The sequence below is a fragment of the Anabas testudineus genome, chromosome 10, assembly GCF_900324465.2.
Source record: "Anabas testudineus chromosome 10, fAnaTes1.2, whole genome shotgun sequence".
In the NCBI taxonomy this organism is placed as follows: Eukaryota; Metazoa; Chordata; class Actinopteri; order Anabantiformes; family Anabantidae; genus Anabas; species Anabas testudineus.
In genome coordinates, this window is record NC_046619.1 from 17,779,184 (window position 1) to 17,800,013 (window position 20,830).

Genomic DNA, 20,830 nt, shown 5'->3' on the forward strand with positions numbered 1-20,830 from the left:
CTGTTATTCAGATATAATGTGAGTAGATATTATTTATGTAGCAGTGGAATAGACCTGGTTTACATCATACAGGACTCCTATTTGTGCACCACAAACTGCTTCTTCTCTCTGTTTCCAGCCTTGTTGTCTGTCTGTTCTCTGTCAATTAAATTAAACCTTCTCTAGTTTTCATTCTCCTATCAGATGCTGGCACATACCAAGATTCTCTGCCTGGACTGACCCCTGGCACACAACCTTTATGGCTCATCTGTTCTCTGCTTGTCAATGTTAACCAACTAATTTCTTCAATGAACAACCTTGATTTGAACTTGGTAAATATCTTACTATTCAAATGATCACATGTCTGTCTTTTATGAGATGTGGCTAGCTGCTTTCAGAGTCAGAATATTTTGGAATAATGTCTCTGGGCTGTGGCAAATCCTGTTGGTTGGCAAGCTGACAGAAGAAAGAGCAAGGGGAAAAAAGGAATAAAGAAAATGAGGGTAGATGACAAAGCGAAAATACAGAGTGGGTTTTTACAACTTTTATAATGGTAGTAGTTTGAGTGTTTTTTAAAATTTCTCTGTCTTCCTCTATATAAACAGAGTGAAGGGTTGAAGGGTCTGCACACAGGTAGCAGAATCAGCCATGCTGACCACTGAAGCGTTGGACAAAACCCTACAAAGCGATGTCAATATTTTACAAAGCAAACAACACTCTGCAGGAAACAAACAACAGCATTTGTTTATATCGTGCATGCACATGAGGGCACCCATTCAAACACCTAAGGGTGCAGAAAATGCAGTGCACATGCACAGATCACGCCTTTAACCTTCTAGGCCCTAAGCCTGCTTTTAGGCAATACGTGAACTCTATCATGCATGATAGAGGTTTACCACTGACAGTTCAGTGCAATTTACGTACATTTTTTGTGTGTGCTATTTGAATATTCTAATGTACAGTAATATATTTATTTAAAAATTAATTTTTATTTCATAAATCATACACCTTTTTACTTTTAATCCTTAAAGGCAATAAAATGACGCTATAGTCCTCAAAGTTAGATTAATAGCAGTGTCAGCTAATGATAACCAGCAGACCAGTGGTTGCGTGATGCGCTCAGGCTTTTGCAAGCACCTAATGATTTGAGTGTTACACAATCACGTAGGACTAACAGCAAACAGCCATTCTTGCCGCTCGTTTCGTCAAGTTGATATGAAGTTTATTTATTTCTTTACTCAGTTGTCATTTGAGCTGTGTTTGAAACGCATTGTCCCCCAATTGGGGGACCCTCTGGCTTAATTAAACAAGTAGTGTCAGTAATGTGCAAAAGACATAATCAAAAAAACAAAACAATTGTTAGGAAAAAAGAATAAGGAGGAAAGAATAATAACACTACAATCTATGCAAAGGGCAGAGGTAAACAATGCATGGTTTCAAATATTATAAACTTTAGATTTGCTCATGATATATGATGATGAAGAAAATAGGTTTAACCTCAAGGACATACACATACAGTGTGTTTCGATGAGAAACACATAACTTTTGCATGTTGACAGCAAAACTCCACAGTGCACACCTTTAATTTCCCAAGTACTATAACACTAGGTAGGCACTGACACTCAGCACTCACTGATATTGTATTTGAATGTTGATTGTCTGTATATGGCTCATTTACTTCCAAACAGTCCCGTGTATCAGAATCCCTACATAAATAATAATAATGTAAACAGGCAGATGTATTTAGTTCCCAAATTTTTGCTCCAAGGCGTGTGATTGGCTGGGAGAGGCAGGTGGGTGTGTGCTCGGCGGTCCCTGGCGCTTGACGGAACCATGTGATGTCACAATAGGCGGGGCCACATGGTTAGATCAAGCACAAGAGACAGCTGCACGAACCATTCAGAATGCAGGTCCACACAGGAGGAAGGCGGGGCAACAGAGAGCTTCACCAATCAGTTAGGGGGCAGGGTCCATACAGGAAAGGAGAGGCAACAGACAGCTGCAAATCCACACAGGAAGGGAGCAGAACCACAGAACTGCCCACCAATAGCAAAAATGTCCACACAGATCCAGAGAGGAAGAGGAGATGCACGGAGAGGCATGGAACTGCAGAGAGGAAGGACTGAAGCAAAGAGCACAGCCAGAACTAGCTTGAGGAGCATTTGTAATCCACCTGTCTTGACTAGTTTCATGAGCAGAATGTAGCATATGATACTAGAAATCACTAATGGTTATCACTACAAAGACATTTATAGTTTCACACTACTAATAAAACAACACGAATGCTGTGTCTTACTAAAGTAAAATAAAAACTGCCTGTCTGATAATTCTGTAATTGTACATGATCATCTTTTCTCAGCTTAATCCCCTTTAGTAAAAGCGAAAAGTGACTGTTGGAACTAATTCAGCTGACAGTCATCCCTTACTAAGCAGCTTTGTAAACCACCGATTTGCTCACAACCAGAGTATTAACACCGCTTTTTGTAAAATGTCTGTTAAGGGATTTTAAAAAATTAATTTTCCACTGAGCCATATAAAGACATAATATTAAAGACAGGGAAACAACATGGAGAGCTGCATCGCAGGGAGACACGAGGATCACAAGTGTATACAGTCATACACAATTTCCCATACTCACACAAGTGGGCAATCACAGTTTATGTTTGGTCCCCTGCTGAGTTAGTTATTGTGTTTCAGTGTACCAAACTCGTCTGTGTTGTAATTAGTGAGACCCAAGGCTCATATCAAGGAAATAATAGACATACACTACTAGCACACTAAGAGAGAGTGAATGTGAAGTTGTGTATGTATGTTTTATTAAATACAAAAGTACATTCTGCACATAGACCAATGTGTGCATTTCTTAACTATCACAGTTGACTCTGTGTTTGTTTGCATTAGTTTTTTTGGTGGGTCGTGTTGTGTGCGTGTGGACTCATCGCTTACCTGTGCACCTGAACTTCTTGCCTTTAACCTGGCTAATTCGTTTGTTAGCTAGCCTTCTTGGGTGGCTGCAGCGAGCTCCACTGGTCTCAATAGGGTTGTCAAACAGGTAGTCAGCCAGCCACTTCAGGTGACAGTCACACATAAAGGGATTCTGGGCCAGATGACTGAGAGAGGGAAACGAGAAAAGGGAGGTGAGACGGTGGGTTCGGTCTCAGGTTTGAGTGAAACATCACAGCAACCTTTCCTTTAATTGCTGAGTGAAAGAAAATATTCCTGATCCAAAACCCGTTTACAATTGCTGCGCTAAACTGCAAGTGTCTAACATATTCTTTCTCACAAACAACGATAAAACATTCAAATACGACATGTTGTCCCCTTACTTTTCTCTCCCAGCTCTCAGCTTTAAGTGCATTTGTTTTGTTTTCAACTAATACAAATACTTACAGAGTCTTGATTGAGCGCAGAGGAGTAAACAGCCCTTTACTGATAGTTTGCAGCTTGTTGTCGTACAGTGAAAGCAGGTTGAGGTTCTGTAGGTCTTGGAAGGTGTTGACTCTCAAACAGTTAATTTTGTTGGCATTCAGTAGCCTAAAAGATAAGAAATAGGCAATAATCATTTATTTTTGACCCTTTATTTGTTTTTCTTATTCACCTCTGTGCACTACAGAAACTAAACACACATATAAACAAGGATTTATTAATTTTCTCAGATGCATATCTACTGCAAAATACAAAATTTCTCCCCTGTCCTCTTCATCACCCTATTTCTTTCCCTGTCTCCCTCAACACCCCTATGATTATTTTTTTAGGCTGTGACAGATAAATCTGAAAATTGCAGTTTTATATATTTTTACTTTCTCTACTGGAGCAGGAGGGGAATATCCACCGTTGGGTGGGTGAGTGTAATATCTTGTTTTGATGGGAGAGACAGATGGCGAGGGGAGGAAAAAGGAAGACAGAAGAGAGCATATAGAAGAATGGAGATGGGATAGAGGAAATAATGGAGTGAGACAGAGAAGGGACAGGTGAAAATTTAATTTGGAGTGACACAGATATACATTTAAGTGAAAGAGTCTGACAGCCAGAATGGAGGAGAGAGAGACAGGAAAATGAGAAATGTGATAGAGGGATTAGGTAAATGACAGGAAGGGTTTGCGCCTCCACCCTTCCTTTCATACCTTCATATCATTAGCTAATACATTCAGCTTGTCAGGTTTTTCTCTACTTTCTTTCATTTTCTCACTTGTCTGTCTCATTCTGCACCTTTTTGCTCTTTTCAACTCTCCTTCCTTTGCTGACTTTTCTTTCATTATTTGTTTCCTCATCTCTCCCACATACTCTTCTGTCTTTTCTCACCCTCTTTCCTTTCTTTGTCTGACAGGTGACTTACTCGATTCCTGGTACAGCAGCTCAGCTTAATCAGCTCAAGTCATCCTAACGAGAGCCTATAGCGGCAAAAACCCATTTATACGTTCACACACTCACAGGCAGATACGTGCACACACATGCTGCTCTGCGACATCTCCGCGCCTCATTAGGCAGCTCACAGGGGGAACTAATTACTTGAAGCTGCACCAGTAAAACAAAGCAGCGCAAACACTATAAACAGCAGAGTAGTAGCTATACAAAGCAATAAACACTTATTTGTCATGGAAGGTTGACACGCTCCGTGATTCAACAGTGAAAACGGATATATAATTTACAATTATTTGCCATATGAGAGGATAATTCCTGACAAACTGACCTGAGTTTTTAGACATGGGAGGTTTTCTTCAGACAGTGGCAAAATATTCAAGGATATTCCTTCTTTGCTGTCTGAACACCCACAGGCAGTGTCTTTGTGGAATTAGCCAATGATGTGGCAAGACATGAATATTAACCAGTTATTCACTGCTTTATCTATTAATTGACTTCAGTCACAAATGCATCACACGCATGCATGTATGAACAAATGGAAAGTATTCAGTGTTTAAGTGATTAACACTGTATGGTTGCAGCATCACGATAGAGTGTCAGAAAATTGTTTTGTTTTCCAATTAAAGGCTACTAAATGTTAATGAGGTTGCATTAGACGTAATTGAACATGGGTAAGGGTAAGTCCTTCTCACTCTTCTTTATACCATTTCCTGCATTTGTGCTATACGTTTCTCCATATCTGACATCTTTTAACCATCTTTCACGCTCCATCCATCCATCCACTAATTTATCTCTCCATACGCCCACCTTCCACCCCCTTCTCTGTGTGTGACAATGCACCATGCATCCCAATGACCCTCTTCAGCCCGTAAAAGGTGTTTGTGGGTTAGATTCACTCATCCTCATTCTCTTTGCTTCACTTCACTTTACGATGGAAGAGCATTAGTTTTTTCTGCAGTGGACTGCGGCATTTCCGAGGACCAATCTACTCATTACAGGAGTCAGATTTTTTTTACTGCATGCTAAACCACTGCTGCAGTTTAAACCTGTGCCCATGAGGATTTATTCAGAATTAATAGTTTTACTCCTCACAGACACTAAATATTAGAAGAACTATGGGGGGAGGGTTGGAATTTTTATTACAGTGCACCAGTTTGGTTCATGCTGATCATTTAAGAAAGACTTCACTGCAGACACACCATAAAAGACAGATGGAGGCTTAATGTATGAAGAGGGGATTCTACAGTAGTTGCTAGTGTGCTATAGTGGTATTTACCAAGATGTTGTCCTGTGATGAAATGTCTGATTCTCTCTTCCTCCTAAAATTGCTTCCATATATTGTAGCAATAAAAATCGAAAGCATTGACCTGAGCCTGTGATCATACTTCCACTGGAACCAATACATTAGTGCCATATTAAGGGACACTGCAAATAAACATCAGCAAATGTTAGTACATTAAAGCACGTTTACGTCTCCTCTTAAAAACAGTGTGTTTTCTGGTTAGTTCATCCTGTTAAGAGAGTTTAGTTTATTGAATAATTTATTTGAATATTTTTTTTTCTAGAGGGGCTACACACACACACACACACAGGCTCAACCTTAACAACAGCCTGCACAGACAGTACTTACAGCAGCTGCAGGGAAACCAGTCCATCAAACAATCCCTTGGGCAACTCGGTGATCTTGTTGCCATACAGCACACTGCACAGGACAGTCAAAAACAACATCATTAAGGTCACAGTGTTTACAAGGCTTTTCTTCCTTATGTGGATGGTTGTGTAGCACTTTTGGATGCTTTCACTGCTTTGTCAACATTATTCCTGCCCTAATTTGCCACTGCTCTGCATCCACAAGTTGTGACAATTTATATTATTTATTCTGCTAAAATACTTTTTCCATTCACAAGATTTAAATCTAAATTTTCTATTGACACTAATGAAATGAGTCATAAACTGAATCACTTTACTGCACATCTGGCTTCAGTAAACTTTGATTGCCACCCTGAATCATGTAATTTTGGACATTGATATCAAGTAGTGGGCTTCATAAAGATGTATCAACTGAATAGGAGGCAGGAATAATGTTGTTTTCCAGTGAATGTTTATCTTAAAACGTTGTCTTTTACTCTTGATCCTACAGTTTATCTGAAATAATCCAAAACACAAAATTTGAAGAAGAAAATTAAACATTCTGTGTACGTATACAGTATTTCCAAACTCTCTTTTCTCTTTTTATATATCTACTAATATTCAGCTGTACAAATGGCAGTGACGACCCTTGATATATGTATCTGCTTGAAATAAGAGAGCATCATGTTCACCCAGCAGGAAAAACTATTTAGTGACAAGAAATTAATTGGTGTTGCAGTCATAGACAAAAAACAAAACAAAACAACAACAACAGCAACATCAAAAAATGCAGGACAACTTTGAACTTTATTCTGTTAAATTACAAAAAGAACCAAGCACAGCAAAGTTGTTTCAGCACTGAAGCCTCAGTGTGCTCACTAAGCACATCGTTTTGGACCATTTATCTCACTTGATTGTCAAAAACTGAAATAGTGTTTGAGATGTGCTTCCAATTACAGTTGCAGCCATTTAATTCATTTGAGAAATTGTATTTCGTTATATCATGCCTCAGCTGGTCTCTACTAGAAGTCATGCCTCTCAGTGACAACTGACTTGACTCTGTGTGTGTGTGTATACGTGTGTGTGTGTGCGTGTATACGTGTGTGTACTCAGCCTTAACACCCAACAGGGTTCACCTTGTCTGCCCCTTCTTGTCTGTGTGTCTGTCTCATTTTCATGCTCTAGATTGATTCAAATTAAACTGTCCTTCATGTTCTTAGCACATTCACCCTCAGAGACACACATACACTCAGTGATTTGTACACGTACAATTACACACACACAAACCAATACATGAAAGACACATGCAGTGTTTTCCAGTTGTCAACATCGACTGCAACAACATTTTTATTTGCTAAATGTCTGGAAATACAATTACTTTCCTGCCTGGACATGTGTTTGTGTACATATATGTGTGTGTGTGTGTGTGTGTTTGTGCTGTAGGTAAGTGTGTCATACTTACAGTGAGGTGAGTGAGCGAAGGCCGCTGAAAGCATCTGCCGCAATGTCAGAAATCTGGTTTTTACTCAAGTCACTGGGGGACAGAGAGACGGAGAGAGAAGAGATAAGTGCATTACTGTAATACACAGTAATGGGGTCCATTCTGTGTGCACGTCCTAGAACTGTCTGACAAATGATCATGACAGAATACATCAGCAGAGGTCAAGGCAAGGGGACATGAGAAACAAAGTAAGAAGGGCAGAATGTGTAAGGAAATGAGAGAGTGAGAGATGAACAAGTTGAGGAGAGACGTGAAGGAGCAAGAGAGAGAGAAACTGGAAGTGATGACATGTTAAGTGCAGTTCATGTCATTCATTCTCACCACTGTAAGATATATTATTTAACACTCCTGTCGAGGTTAAAATTCCTTCCGTGTGTGTGAGTGGGTGGATAACCTCGCAACCTTGCACAAGTCTGCAAGTCTGGCATTTTCAGTCATTTGCATGGTAAGAACATTTCTTTTTGTGTGTGTGTGTGTGTGTGTGTGTGTGTGAGAGAGAGAAAGAGGCTAGAATAGATAAACTGTGTGCTTTCATGTTAGTTTGGACTTTCTTACATGATTGAATTACGTCACTAGTTAACAATGCGATGATGATACAAGAGGAAGCTAACACTTCAGATCAGCTCAGTTACATATTATTTATATGATTAATTGACTTTTGTAAATACAAACATCAGACATGACTTAAAAAATAACTCTCTTTAATAACTAACCCTTAAAACAGGAGGTACCTTTCTATTTCAAACTTCCTGGTCAAGATCCTTGAAAATGTCTAGTGACAATTTGAAAATGAATTTCATTCGTCAGACTTTTAGTTTCCATTTGAAAAGCGAAGCAGCCTAATTGCAGCTGCAGTGAAGAGATTGTGACACTATTGAAGTTGTAGACAAAAAGACCGGGAGTCCAGCCTTTTTTATTGATTAAAAAAAAAACCTTTACTCATCATGCCTTGTAAAGCTGATGCTGAATACATGTTAAAGTCTGACAAGCAATATGTTCAACCCTGTTGTAGGGTTGCTGTACTTAACCTTGGAGTGCCTCAAAGGTCCCTATAGGACCTGTTTTATTTTCTGTTCCCATAATCTAGCGACTGCACATGAATCTTAAACTGACTCTGGGTATGATATGAGTGGGACTTAAATACTGCACATTTTAAATAACATGCATTTCTGGAGCCAGTACAAGATGATTGTTGCATGCCTGCCGTGTTCAGGTTCACGTTTGCCAGCTTGTGTGCATCCCTGTGTGTGTTTGCATGTGTGTGTTTGGGAGTTTGTACACAGTTTTCTGCAGACTTACATTCGCTTCAGCTTCTTGTAGGCAGTGAAGGCTCCTGCTGGGACACTTTTAATCAAATTCTGCTCCAAACGACTGTAGTGGAGAGAGAGACACAGGAAAAAGGGATTAAAAAAACAGAGGGGTGGCGGGAGAAAAGGGGAGAGTTAAATTACTTTAACAACCCTTTAAAAATTAATTAGAACAGTACTTTTTCCCTAAAAGCATAGAACGTTAAATCAGAATGCAACATTGCTTGCACAGCAAGTTAATTTTCCATCCTTTCAATATTTTTTGTCACAAACGACAGAGAAATCTATGGTTTTCCTGAATTCATGTTTACCAGTGAACTTCAGCCAAGCTCAAGTGCACAAAGAGTTCAAAAGGCGGCTATTCCAATCAACATCTACACAACATTTTTCCAGGATGGTTGGTGCTTTATAGTCGGGGCTCGCTTAGGTTGGTCAGCGTGAAATATTGACTTGAGTTTTGCAGCTCGGCAGTAATGAGCTTACATGGGACCAGGCCTCTGAATCTGTTGCAGACCACAATTAGGGTTTGCTTAGTGAGACTCTGAGTGCGTGTTCAAGAGGTAGAGAGATGTATAAAAATGTTTCCAGTGTTGAAGCATGACAACTAGCTAACTGGCTATATAAAATTTGCTGTCACTCAGCCACAGTGACCTACAGGTTTAGTTTGAAAAGTGAACGTGAAAAAGTTAGTCCAAGCAGTAGATGAATAAATATCTCTTATTTAAATCTCCCATAAATTCATGTGAAGGAAAGACAGTATTTTCTTCTTTAGATGCAGCCAGACCGTATTTATGAACATATTTGTAGGTTCTTCAACTTTTTCAGGCGAAGAGCCAAAGGAAATTTATTACATCTCTTTCTCTGGAAGACAGCAAACTCATTACAGCATACTGGTAGTATTAGTCTATTATCATGTGGGGAGCCATCAGAACTAGGCACACAGCCCACATTTGAGCAAATGTACTGTAGTTTAGTTTCGTCTCTCTTGATGGTCTAAGCAACACATTCATTCCACATGGCTCAGGCATTTTTCATGAGTCCTTGTTTCTGGGATAAGAAGGAGGAAAAGGAAGTGAAGGAAGAGGAGGATGAGATGAATAAAAAAAGTTCATCATCAAAAAAAGTTCATCATCAAATCAAAGAAGGAGGAGGGGGATGTGGCAAGGTCCCAAGGCCAGCTACAGGGGCAGCTGTCAGAATGATGAATGGGAATTAATTCACCTTTCTTCCTTCTCTCCTCCTCTTCTCCTGTGCTCACCCATTCCTCTCGCTCTTGACCCCCACTCCCTTCCTCTGTTTTTCTTTATTTATCCCTATCTATTCCTCTATCCATCTACGTATCTGTGCCGTGTCTTTAACCTGTAAGTGATCACATTTGTTGGGATTAAAAGCAGTGTAGTTGAATGTACTGAAACATTTAGGCTGTTTTTTTAACTCTGGCTTTCATCACAACTTAGAAAGGTGCCTGTTTCTTGGCTCACGCACCCTCTTTAAATTCCCACAACTCACTACGCTGGCAGCCAACAAACCCTTATTTCATCTAAGGGGTCAAAATAAATCAAGGATGTACAGATATTGACAGAGACAATCTACACACACAACAAAGTTACAAATTATATCAGGGGCCAGTGAAACAAGGTTGAGACAAAGACACTTAAAAGGCTCAATATCAAAGAATGTAATAAAGGGATGACATTTTAAGAGGCTATATAAAAAATCTATATGGTGAGAAGCCGATTAAATGACAAGCGAAACAGGAGATGGGTTTGGCAGGTGAGCAGGTACATGATGGGTTGGTATGAATACACACACACACACACACTGATAAAAGTCACTTAAACACACACTTCTCTTTTCACAGGGTAATGAAATTAAATGCCTTGAGACAAACTTGTTTTGTTAAATTGGTTTATGAATATATTTTTTTTGAAGAGACAAAATAACCTTAACCTACAAACACACACACACACACACACACACACAGTTCAGCCCACACATTTGGCTATTGTCCTTCTCACCAGCACATGGAAAGACGACTTTGCTGTCTGCTTGAAGGACTGTTCCTATTATAATAAAGATTTCATCACAGTGTTTTGGTGCCTATGGCTTGATCAAACTGAATATCTCTGTGTGTCTGGCTCTCCTAGGATGCATGTGTAGGTGTGCGATTGTGCCCAAGTATGTATTTTGTTTCTGCAAAATAGCATGTCTGCATATATGCGTGCGCATTAGTGTGTGCGTGTGTGAATCTATTACTTATGCTGGGGGCGTATAGAGGTATTGGTGTAGCATTGCAGGGGAGAATTGCTCCTTTACTCAGAGCAATCAACCAGCTGTCCTCTGTACAAACAAACAGGGTACAGCGATCAATACGGATATCAAACACGTCCCACTGTGGGGTGTGTGTTTAAAGTTGTGTGTTATAGATGGAAATAAAGGGAGAACAAGGATGTAAAGCATATGAGTGTGTCAGAGAAGGAGTATGGCTGGTATTGAACACTGCAAAAGCCACAATACACATGAGATCTAAGGTCTAGACCATCATCATGAAACCACCACATGTCTTAGAGGCCTACATGGTCATGAAATGTCTCTCTTTGTAAAATATCCTGCTGTTTTATCTATGTGCTGATTTTGGTAAAAGAACTGACAGCACATCATGTGGATATTGTGACAAAGAAAGGTGTTAAAGCGAATGACGAAAATGCTGACAGAATGGGTTGAAGTAAGACAAAAATATAAGTAGGACAAAAGAATTACTTTATATTAGCAAAGCAACTGCTGACACGTGCACTGTACTTGTATACAGTAGGAAAATGAAGCTTACATCTCAACAATGCCCTCAGGGAGGTTGGCTGGTATTTCAGTGAGTCCTTTACGACGACAGTCTACTATGTTGTTGTTACAGCTGCAGCTGGGAGGGCAGACGGCCACCTGAGGAACGCAAGTCCTTGACTCTGTCTGTGCAGGACCTATAAAGCAAAGTACAAGCACATACCTTATTCGGCTTCAGCAAATACTGGAAAAGATACTGACTTTTGTTAAAGATGGTCCATTTGCTTCTTCAGATACTGTATCTCAGGATCTTCTAATGATACCAATCTTAGCTTCAGCGGGTTTGAATTTTTAGACAGAACAGACAAAAACAGATGAAAGAAGAGGAGGGAAGAGGGAAAAAACTGTATGACTTATAAAATGAGGGGTGGATTGACATAAGTAAGAGGAAGGGTGGTGTGGAGCGTGTATCCACAAAAGACGATGCTAAAAGCTAATAAAGAGGGAGCTGCTTGACAGTCTATTAGCACAGAGAGCTGAATCAGAGGCCTATAAACACTGTCTATACTATCTACTGCTGACAACACCGCTGCTCTTACACTGGCCTTTTAACCGATTACACGCTGTACACCCTAATTCTTTTAGTGTTATAAAGTCAGTGCTAAGCTGTCTGGAGAAGATAATGATACTGCTTGTAGTAATAAGGTATATAACACTCTCTGTATTGTATACCTCAAGTGTCAGAAACACTAAAATCAAAAGTAAACTTCCACTTGATTTCACTCTTAAAATGATGTCTTATATATCTCAGTGATGCTCCATAGTCGAGCAACAGATTATACAATAGCTGGTGTTGGACTTCTAAGTACATTCATAAATGTCATCAAGCTGCCTTTTAGCTAATAAAAAAAAAAAACTGCAATATCTGATTCGAATCATATGCCGCATGTGTGTGGATATCAGCTCACCATTGCAGACAAAATCCTTCTTCTGTACGTCTGGGACATTGAGGCCCCTCATGTGGGCGGGGGCCATGCACTGGGTAAAGGGAGCCAAGCCCCGCCTGGCTCTGAGCCAATCAGAAAGCCAGGACAGGTGACAGTCACAGTGGAGGTTGTTGGAGTGCAAACGCCTGAGACAAATGGAGAAAGAAATGAGTAAGTGTTGGAAAATTGTGTGTAATTAAACACAGATGAGTCCAAAATATGACCCAAAGCAAAGAAAAACCAATCCAGAACTTAAAACCAGTTGATACTGAAGAGCAATTCTGTGTCTTGAGTATCCAGTGTGGAGCTTCTTAGACATGTTCAAAAAGTATGAAGTGCAATTGAGCACATCAGCTCAGCAAGAGCAAACGTATTTGAGTCTGCATTCAAATAGCTTCTATTTTTCACAGCGCTTACATCCTTGGCCAGAATCATGAGGCTGTTGCTTTGGGGAAACACACACATACAAACAGGCACTCACGCACGAACCCAAAGAGTAATATCCTCAGCTCTCATTCCCCCAAGGTCTGTGACAATATGACTCCCTTTAGAAGAGCAACTAAATCACATCTATTCGGAAAGACAGAAACCGAGACGGAGACAGGAGTGCGAAAAGACGAATTTAGCAGAAATAAGTTTAACATGACTAGAAACAGAATATAAAGAAAATGAGCAAGAAAGGACACAAGATACTGTATTTTTAAGTTATTAGGACAATTTCTAATAAAATAAAAACCCATTTAAAGATATTGTAAAAGGCAGGTTAACTCAAATCGTGTGCAAGATGCAACCAATCACCTCAGCATATCCGATGACAGCACTGAATCCCATTTTTACAAAAAAGATTAAATTAAAGAGGCATCTTAAACACATTCAATTAAAATTTAGGTAATATTTTTGCACTAGTGTGCTTCACAGAATTAACTTAAAGAAACTGCTCAGTAAACTGTAGAACAGATCAGCTGATGTTTCACAAAGCTGAGACTCTCTACAGGCTGCACTGTCTGCATTTGGCACCTTGAGAGAGGGAGAGAGAGATGAGGAGGAGGAGGAGGGTGCGTGAATGGCAGAATGTCTTGTCAGCGTATTATATGCCAGCCGGGATATCTAGTCTTTCAGAAGACAGGCCTCCCTTTGTAATAAAGCAGAGGACAAATCCTGTTATGGAACAGAGATGGGCTCATTGATGCTAGCAGCGGGGGCAGTGGGTTTTAATACTGCTCTCCCATTATAAATCCAGTTTATAGTCAAACCCCCTCCTGGAGATAGCCACGTCCTGGCCCACCCCCAGCTCAGCCTTAATTACTGACAAGTAGGATTAAAACACAGGGGAGAATGGAACAGGCGAGGGGGGTGATGTCTGTGTGTGTGTGTAAGTGTGATAGTGTTTCTTTGGCTTATTGGTTGCAGGTGACTAATGGCATAGTGCATGGTGTTTCTCTGAATGTGTGTGTGTGTGTGTGTGTGTGTGTGTGTGTGTGTGTGTGTGTGTGTGTGTGTTTGGTATGCATGTCTGTCTCTGCGTTTATTTTTAGTTTTTGATCCAGAGGGTTACTGGGCACATCTTTGGTACAGTGAGTTTCAACAATACACACAAACACATGCACAGAGAGAAGCAGTGGGAGCTCTTATCTTTTCATTGGTTCAAGTTTCTGTATGAGAGGCACCATGAGGTGATATCATTACTGCTAATAGACTAGATGGACACTGCAGAAAAAAATAAAAAAACGAGAACGAAGGGAATAATAAGGGGTAAATTGATGGATATATAGAGAATAAAAACAACTAAATACTGTATAGGTGAGTATAAAATACAGTATATATGTAAAAGAGGTGTTGGTAAGTTTCTGCACACGTAAACCAACACACACGTCTCGACATAAATCAGAGACACCTTTAAACATTTGACTGAATGAGTCGTTTTTATAAAACTTTTATTAATTTAATACTGGGATCTGAGTGCAGCAAAAAAAAAGAACGGACACAAATTTGGAGGCAGCCAGAAGGAGACGGAAGAAGAGGTAGTGCATACAGGAAGGAACAGAGAGGCCGATCGAGGAAGCTGAACTGACATGTGAACACTGTACATAGAGGACAGAGAACAAGAACAAGAAGGAACAGAAAGAAAAAATAAGATCAGAGAACAAGAGCGAACAAAGTGAAGGGAATAAGGAAAGGAAGCAGCAAAAGGTAAAAGGAAAGAGAGCACTAAAGTAGGAATCAGAGAATATCAGAGTCTATGAATAATTTATAATCAAAGATGTAGAAGCCATGAAAAAGCCGGGACAAAGTGAAAAAGAAGCAGAAAATAAGGAAACAAAAAGAGAGAGGGGACGTAAATGAGAAGAGAAAAAAGGAAAAGGAAGAACGAGGAAATCAAAGGAGACAGTCACTCAGTGTTGACAGAAAACAGAAGCAGACGAGGGCTTCTGATTAAAAGATATTGGATATTGGTAACTCTGCACTCAATCTGCTGGCAACTACGTAGCTGTGCTGCTGCCTGAAATCCAATTTTAAAAGGCTGATTTCGAGCTGCATTGCCACTGAGGTTGCAGGAATATGCAGAGAATATAGAAACACTGCCGTGCGATTGGTTGTTTTGACAGACGCTGTCAGTCAAAAGTTCAAAAAATGGCAGGAAAAGATGAGTGGAGCGCTGTTATCCTGCCTGTACTTAGCTGTGTTGTGTATTTAGAAATCCCCAGTTCTAAATGTTAAGTAGGGTTGCGTGACCACACAAGTGCCTCGTAAAAAAATGGCGACTTGAGAAGGAAATCCCATTCTATGGATGCTGGTTTGGCAGAATCCAACCCCAGTGTGGCCAGCAGGAATGCAACCAACGGTCTGCATCTCCAGCAGTCCAATGGGATTATGGGGAGTCTCCCTTGAGATGTTGTGCCATTGCCTTGGCAACCAGAGGTTCTCGTTCACACATAAATACAGAAGAGAAAATACACACAAACCAAAGCCCCCATTGCAATCAATCTGAGAGGCCTGAGGTTCACATTGGATCACCACTGTGTGTGTGTGTGTGTGTGTGTGTCCTAGTGCTTGCATCAATAACATTAGTATAGGATGTTACTCATAATGAATCAAAGCAGATTGAACTATGGAGCCCAAACAAAGCTTTCTTGTGGTATTAATCAGGTTACATTACTCAGCTGTTTGTGTGTGGTGCTTGTCACTGTATCCATCTCTGTGTGTCTTTATGTGTGTGTGTGTGTGTGCACGTAATGGCCACATGATTATTCGCAGTCATGAAACAATAGAAGAGTTACTCTATTATTATGGCATGATTAGATGATCACACACAGACCCCTGCTGCCAAGCTGTGTGCGCTTGTGGCATGTGTGTGCAGAGCGTGTCTGTGCTTCCCCAGTTTGCGTAAAAGTATTTATTCTTATCTGAGTACTGTGTGTGTGTATATGTGAAATGTAATGTGTGCGTGTGACGGTGTGTTATACTCACAGTGTCCGCAGCTTGGGCATGTGGTTGAAGCTGGACAGGGGGATGAGGGTGATGTTGTTGTTGTTGAGGGTGCTGGAGAGAGAAATAGACAGAGGAAAAACAGGAGGAGACAAAAGAAAAACATATTGTTAGAGAAATGAGACGCTGGTGTCACTAACTGGTCTGACAGTTAGAAGGGGCCGTATTATGTTTTCCGTGGTTTTAAAGTGAATATTTTGTGAAGTTGGGTCAATCAGAGAATAAACGGTATTCTGTCTGTGTGAACTGTGGGTTTGTGCACACAAACGCTGAGTGGTGGGACGTGCACTGTAGCATTGTTCACTTATTTCATGCCTATGTCTGCTTGTGCTTTGCCATCTTATTCTTTGTGTTTTCCAATGACATTCAACATGACTAGCAACCGTTTGTTGAATGAAAACCAATATATCTGAGTCATGTTATATGAATCATATTATCTTGTATCAATAGAGCCCTGAAATATGATCTAAACCATAAGTTGAGCATAATACGAACATTTAAAAAAAATATGCAAGTAAAGTTCTAGTCATACATTATGTGTATTTGGAAGAGAATTAATCGTGGATGGAAGGCTTCTCCTGTTTCTGAGCGAGGGTGTGAGGATTAAGGGTTATGTATGATGTAGAAATTTCAAAGTGCACTAAAACTAATTTGTAATTCTAGATTATATAAATTGAAATGATGCAAACATCACTGGTACTACTTGAAATGTCATAAAAACTGAAATATAGCAATGAGGAATTTAAACATTTTGTCCAAGGCGCCTCTATTGTGCCAAGTCAGCACAGAGTTTTTACTCATTATTTATTAATACACACATGCATATGAAAAAGCACATCGTTGATCTGTGCTTCTTCCATCTCTGACTCATACTGTAAGCAGGTCACTGCTGTCTCTGACTATTAGCGCTCTCATAAACTACACTTTGTCTCATATGTAGTATCGACCTAAAGTGGAATGAAAAATAAGGTTGACTGTCATTACATACACACACACACACACACACACACACACACACACACATACACAAGCCTGGTCAGTGTTGAAACATAAAACCTATTGATTCTCGGTGGTTTCCATGCACAGAAATGAGACCATATTTAAAAAAGTGCAGAAAATATGGCTATTCCATAAAGGCAGTCCACTGGGGATCAGATTGCACTGACAGATTGATAAAAACTGGATGAAACATCATATACAAAACAAAATATCAGAGCACAAGCAGCCAAACACAAGACAAAGACATAAAACTGACTCCAAAAGAGGTGCAAGCTATGAAAAACACTCAAAAGATCGATCCAGACCACGTATTATGTTTCTAGATGCAAAAGAATAATGGCCGCTGTAGCTTTCTAGTACTGCAGTGTTGGACATTATGCAGACGAACTTCTGAAATTCACCAGATATTCCAGAAATGAAATATAAAACAACTGATCAACTTTGAGCTATAATCATAATAAAAAGATTAATATAGGGCCTGCTTTGGAAGGAAATACAACAATTCAGACCTACAGCAAAAAAAAAAATGAACCCTTATTATACATTAAGAATGAGTAAGTAAACCCATGTTAAAAAAGAAATCCAGAGATTTTCTCAAATTTATAAGATGGTGTAATTTTCCTGTTGGCATGTGAAAGCCAACGTCAACACGAACTAGTGCAACTCTTTGCTTTGCTTTTGCCCAAGTTTCATGGATCATTAATTTCACTGGAAATAAAATAGGACTAGTTTACTTTACATATCACCCGAAACCTTGTGTATTCAAAGAGTCATTGTTTCAGGAAGAATGAAGACAGAGCAGTCGTTTTTAAAATGTGAAACCCCTTAATTTTTCACGTCTGACGATGTGTTTTTAATGCTTTCCGACAAGGACAAGGTCAGCGTTCTCTCTGAGAAAGGGCTCAAATTGAAGATGAAAGGACTTTTTACAGCATCTGTAATATGTTTGTGCCTAAACACACAGTGTGACCACAGACAGATTTCGCTGACAGAAATCAAAGATGGTTTGTTTAACATACCATCGTCACAACTGTTCAAAATAGGCTCATTACCGGGGGTTTGCTGTGTTTTCACTAACACCCACTCAGACCTAAAATAGACTGTTTTTGCTCCACTCTGTTGATGTTAGTACTTTTCTTTCTCTTTAATTCTCTCTCCTTCCGATTCACTTCTTGCGTTCTCCTCCCTGCCAGTATAGCCTCAGTGGCCTTGGTAGACGGATAAAGTTTCACACTCACTCTCACATACACACACATAGGTATGGTCAACCCTGTCATGGGTGATTCCACCCAGTATATATAATTTAATTGTGGAATAACAATAATTTCCCTCTGCAATTTCCCTGTCAGTTATTCTCCCACTCATTCTGTTTAACCCCCTCCCTCTCCCTTAATAAACTAGTGACTGGACTGAATTAGGCCAATATAAACACTAAAAACAACATTTAGAAGTCCACAGCTATGTTTTATATTGTGGCAGGTTTTTTTCCCAGCTTATTTTGCACACTTCTGGCCACGGCAGTTCTCTTAAAAATCATAGATCCTCTTAGATTTGACGTGATTTGAAGTGTAAAAAAAAAAAAGATGTGCTATTTGGACTTTGATCAACTACCTACAAGTCCCAGATATCTTTCATTTGTGCAGATTCTAACTACCATTTAGTGTTTTACCTGCACGTTGGCAGTGATGTTGTTATTTAAGTGAGGAAACTGTCAGAACTCTGTACACCTGTGAATTTCTGCATTTGATTCACTCTTTTGGTTTTTGGAGTGCAGAGTGTCTGATCGGTCCAGATGGGGACTTTCCACTCGTTCTGCTCTCCACCTTACAGTATGTCTGTCTAAACTTTATAATCCTGCAGCCTTGACAGATCCCAACACACCACACCGTGCTGCCACCACAAAATCACACAGTGCAAACCAGAACACTGGCTGTGTAGTGATGGGCTAGCTTTCAACTGATGTTATACTTTCAGGAAAAAAATAATGCATACTGTATATTAGCATCCTGTGTTTCTGTGTTTTTTAAAGTTCTTTTTATTTTTATTTTTTCAGTCTACGATTAAATACTATTTTCTTATTTTTGCACAGGCATTTTAATAGTTTGCATTAAGAAGAACTGATATGAAAGATTTTACTACAGACTTACTAGACCACATATAATGCCTTCATTTTAATGAGAGTTTGCTCCCCTGAAGTTTGGAAACAAGTCATAGTGTTATTTCTGCAGTCACAGTAAAAAAGAACTAAATTACTGGTCCAACAGTGTTTGTATGTTTCTATTACAAAAAGCCTATTCAGCTCTATTTTTTGTTTAATTTCAAATAGGCTGCAGTGAATTGAAGGATAGACCCATGATCCTCGACTGTGTGGCCTCATACGTGTCTGTGTAAGTGTGTGTACTACTATAAAGTGTGTTTTCTTGAGTCAGCATGTACAGTACATGCCTGGCTGTATGTGTATGTGTGAACTGTCGACGCAGTGCTCTTTCTCTTGCAGTAAAAGGTCCTCTGCAGTCAGTGATGGAGGAGACTCTTTAGAGGCAACCCACCAGGGAGGTGCTGTTTGTGTGTGTGTGTGTGTGTGTGTGCAGAGGACAGGAAGAGAGAGGAGGATGGTGATGTTATCATATGTGTTGCTGCAGCCTACACACTGAGGTCAAAGCTTTACTTGTCAATCTTTCCTCCCTCCTTTACACACACACACAGATAACTGGATGTTTGTAAATGACCTAACATATTCTGTTTTACTTTTAAGATACTGGGAATTAAGCTGGTTATGGAAACTCACTTTAAAAATAAATAAGTGCTGAAAAGCAGCTTCTGCTTTTGACATTTCTTCCTTAGTATCTGACAGCATCACTGTCAGGTAATCCAAAGAGAATATGAGATGTGACCGGGTCGTGTTGTCAAAACACTGAACATAACAGCATCAACAAAGTAACATGGTTTTTACCATTTATTCTTCATCTAAATGTACCTTTAAGCAAAATACATGTGAATATACATCTTTATAGATAGAAATAAAGTGAATAAATTAATTAACGCCTTTCTACATGTGCACTTATGTTTCTCTGGTTTGCTCCTGAGTGAGTTCAACTGTATCTATTTGCGTCTGGCTCCACAAAGTCTGAGCTGCCGTAATGTGTGTCTGCCATAAAATGTGTTTGTGTGTAAGTGAATTTTCTATTAGTCTCTATTATGCTCAATCAGCCTTAACAGACACAGATCAATACGCTGACAGAATGTCTGAATTACTACAGACACTAAAACACAACACAACAATGTGTAACGTTATGACTGTGATTGTAACTAATATTGATGTCACGTTCGATACGATTATTCTCTCTCCTAATCACTAACATTAGTTATGGTCTGTGAAAAAGGAACAGAAAGGAGAGCATCGATGAGCGAATTACCAAACACAATGTAAAACTAATCATAAAGCATACGTTTATGCAACCGTACCAAATGGTCACTTTAAATGTGTTAATGTATCTGGCAACAGGTTCGTGCACCAGTGGATGGAAATTTAAATCTCTTTCACAGTTTTTAAATTACTCCCTCCATCTGTCTGAATTTTAAAAATAATTTAAATACTGATCTCAACAGAGGCTAAACATCATTGCTTCCAGTGTAAAAGCACCACAATTTATTTCACATTCTCTGCAATCATCTTGGAATAATATGTTTCACTTTTCTAGCATTGATGTCTCATTTTAGATGGAGCACTGGGGTAAAAACTCTCTGGTGCACTTGGACCTGCTCTAAAATCTCAAATCAATACTCCATTGTGAGAATGAAAGTAC

General features: G+C 39.5%; 1 protein-coding gene across 1 annotated transcript in view; it reads right to left on the reverse strand.

Annotated features, from left to right (window-relative positions):
• Positions 1-20,830, reverse strand: part of slit3 (slit homolog 3 (Drosophila)) — a 201,154-nt gene that overhangs the window by 43,386 nt on the left and 136,938 nt on the right. The window contains exons 7-14 of the mRNA XM_026358058.1: positions 16,008-16,079; positions 12,522-12,685; positions 11,606-11,750; positions 8,771-8,842; positions 7,433-7,504; positions 5,972-6,043; positions 3,370-3,513; positions 2,926-3,089 (exon numbers count right to left, since the gene is read on the reverse strand). Of these exons, the coding sequence (XP_026213843.1) occupies positions 2,926-3,089; positions 3,370-3,513; positions 5,972-6,043; positions 7,433-7,504; positions 8,771-8,842; positions 11,606-11,750; positions 12,522-12,685; positions 16,008-16,079 (905 nt within the window). The remainder of the gene's footprint in view (positions 1-2,925; positions 3,090-3,369; positions 3,514-5,971; positions 6,044-7,432; positions 7,505-8,770; positions 8,843-11,605; positions 11,751-12,521; positions 12,686-16,007; positions 16,080-20,830) is intronic.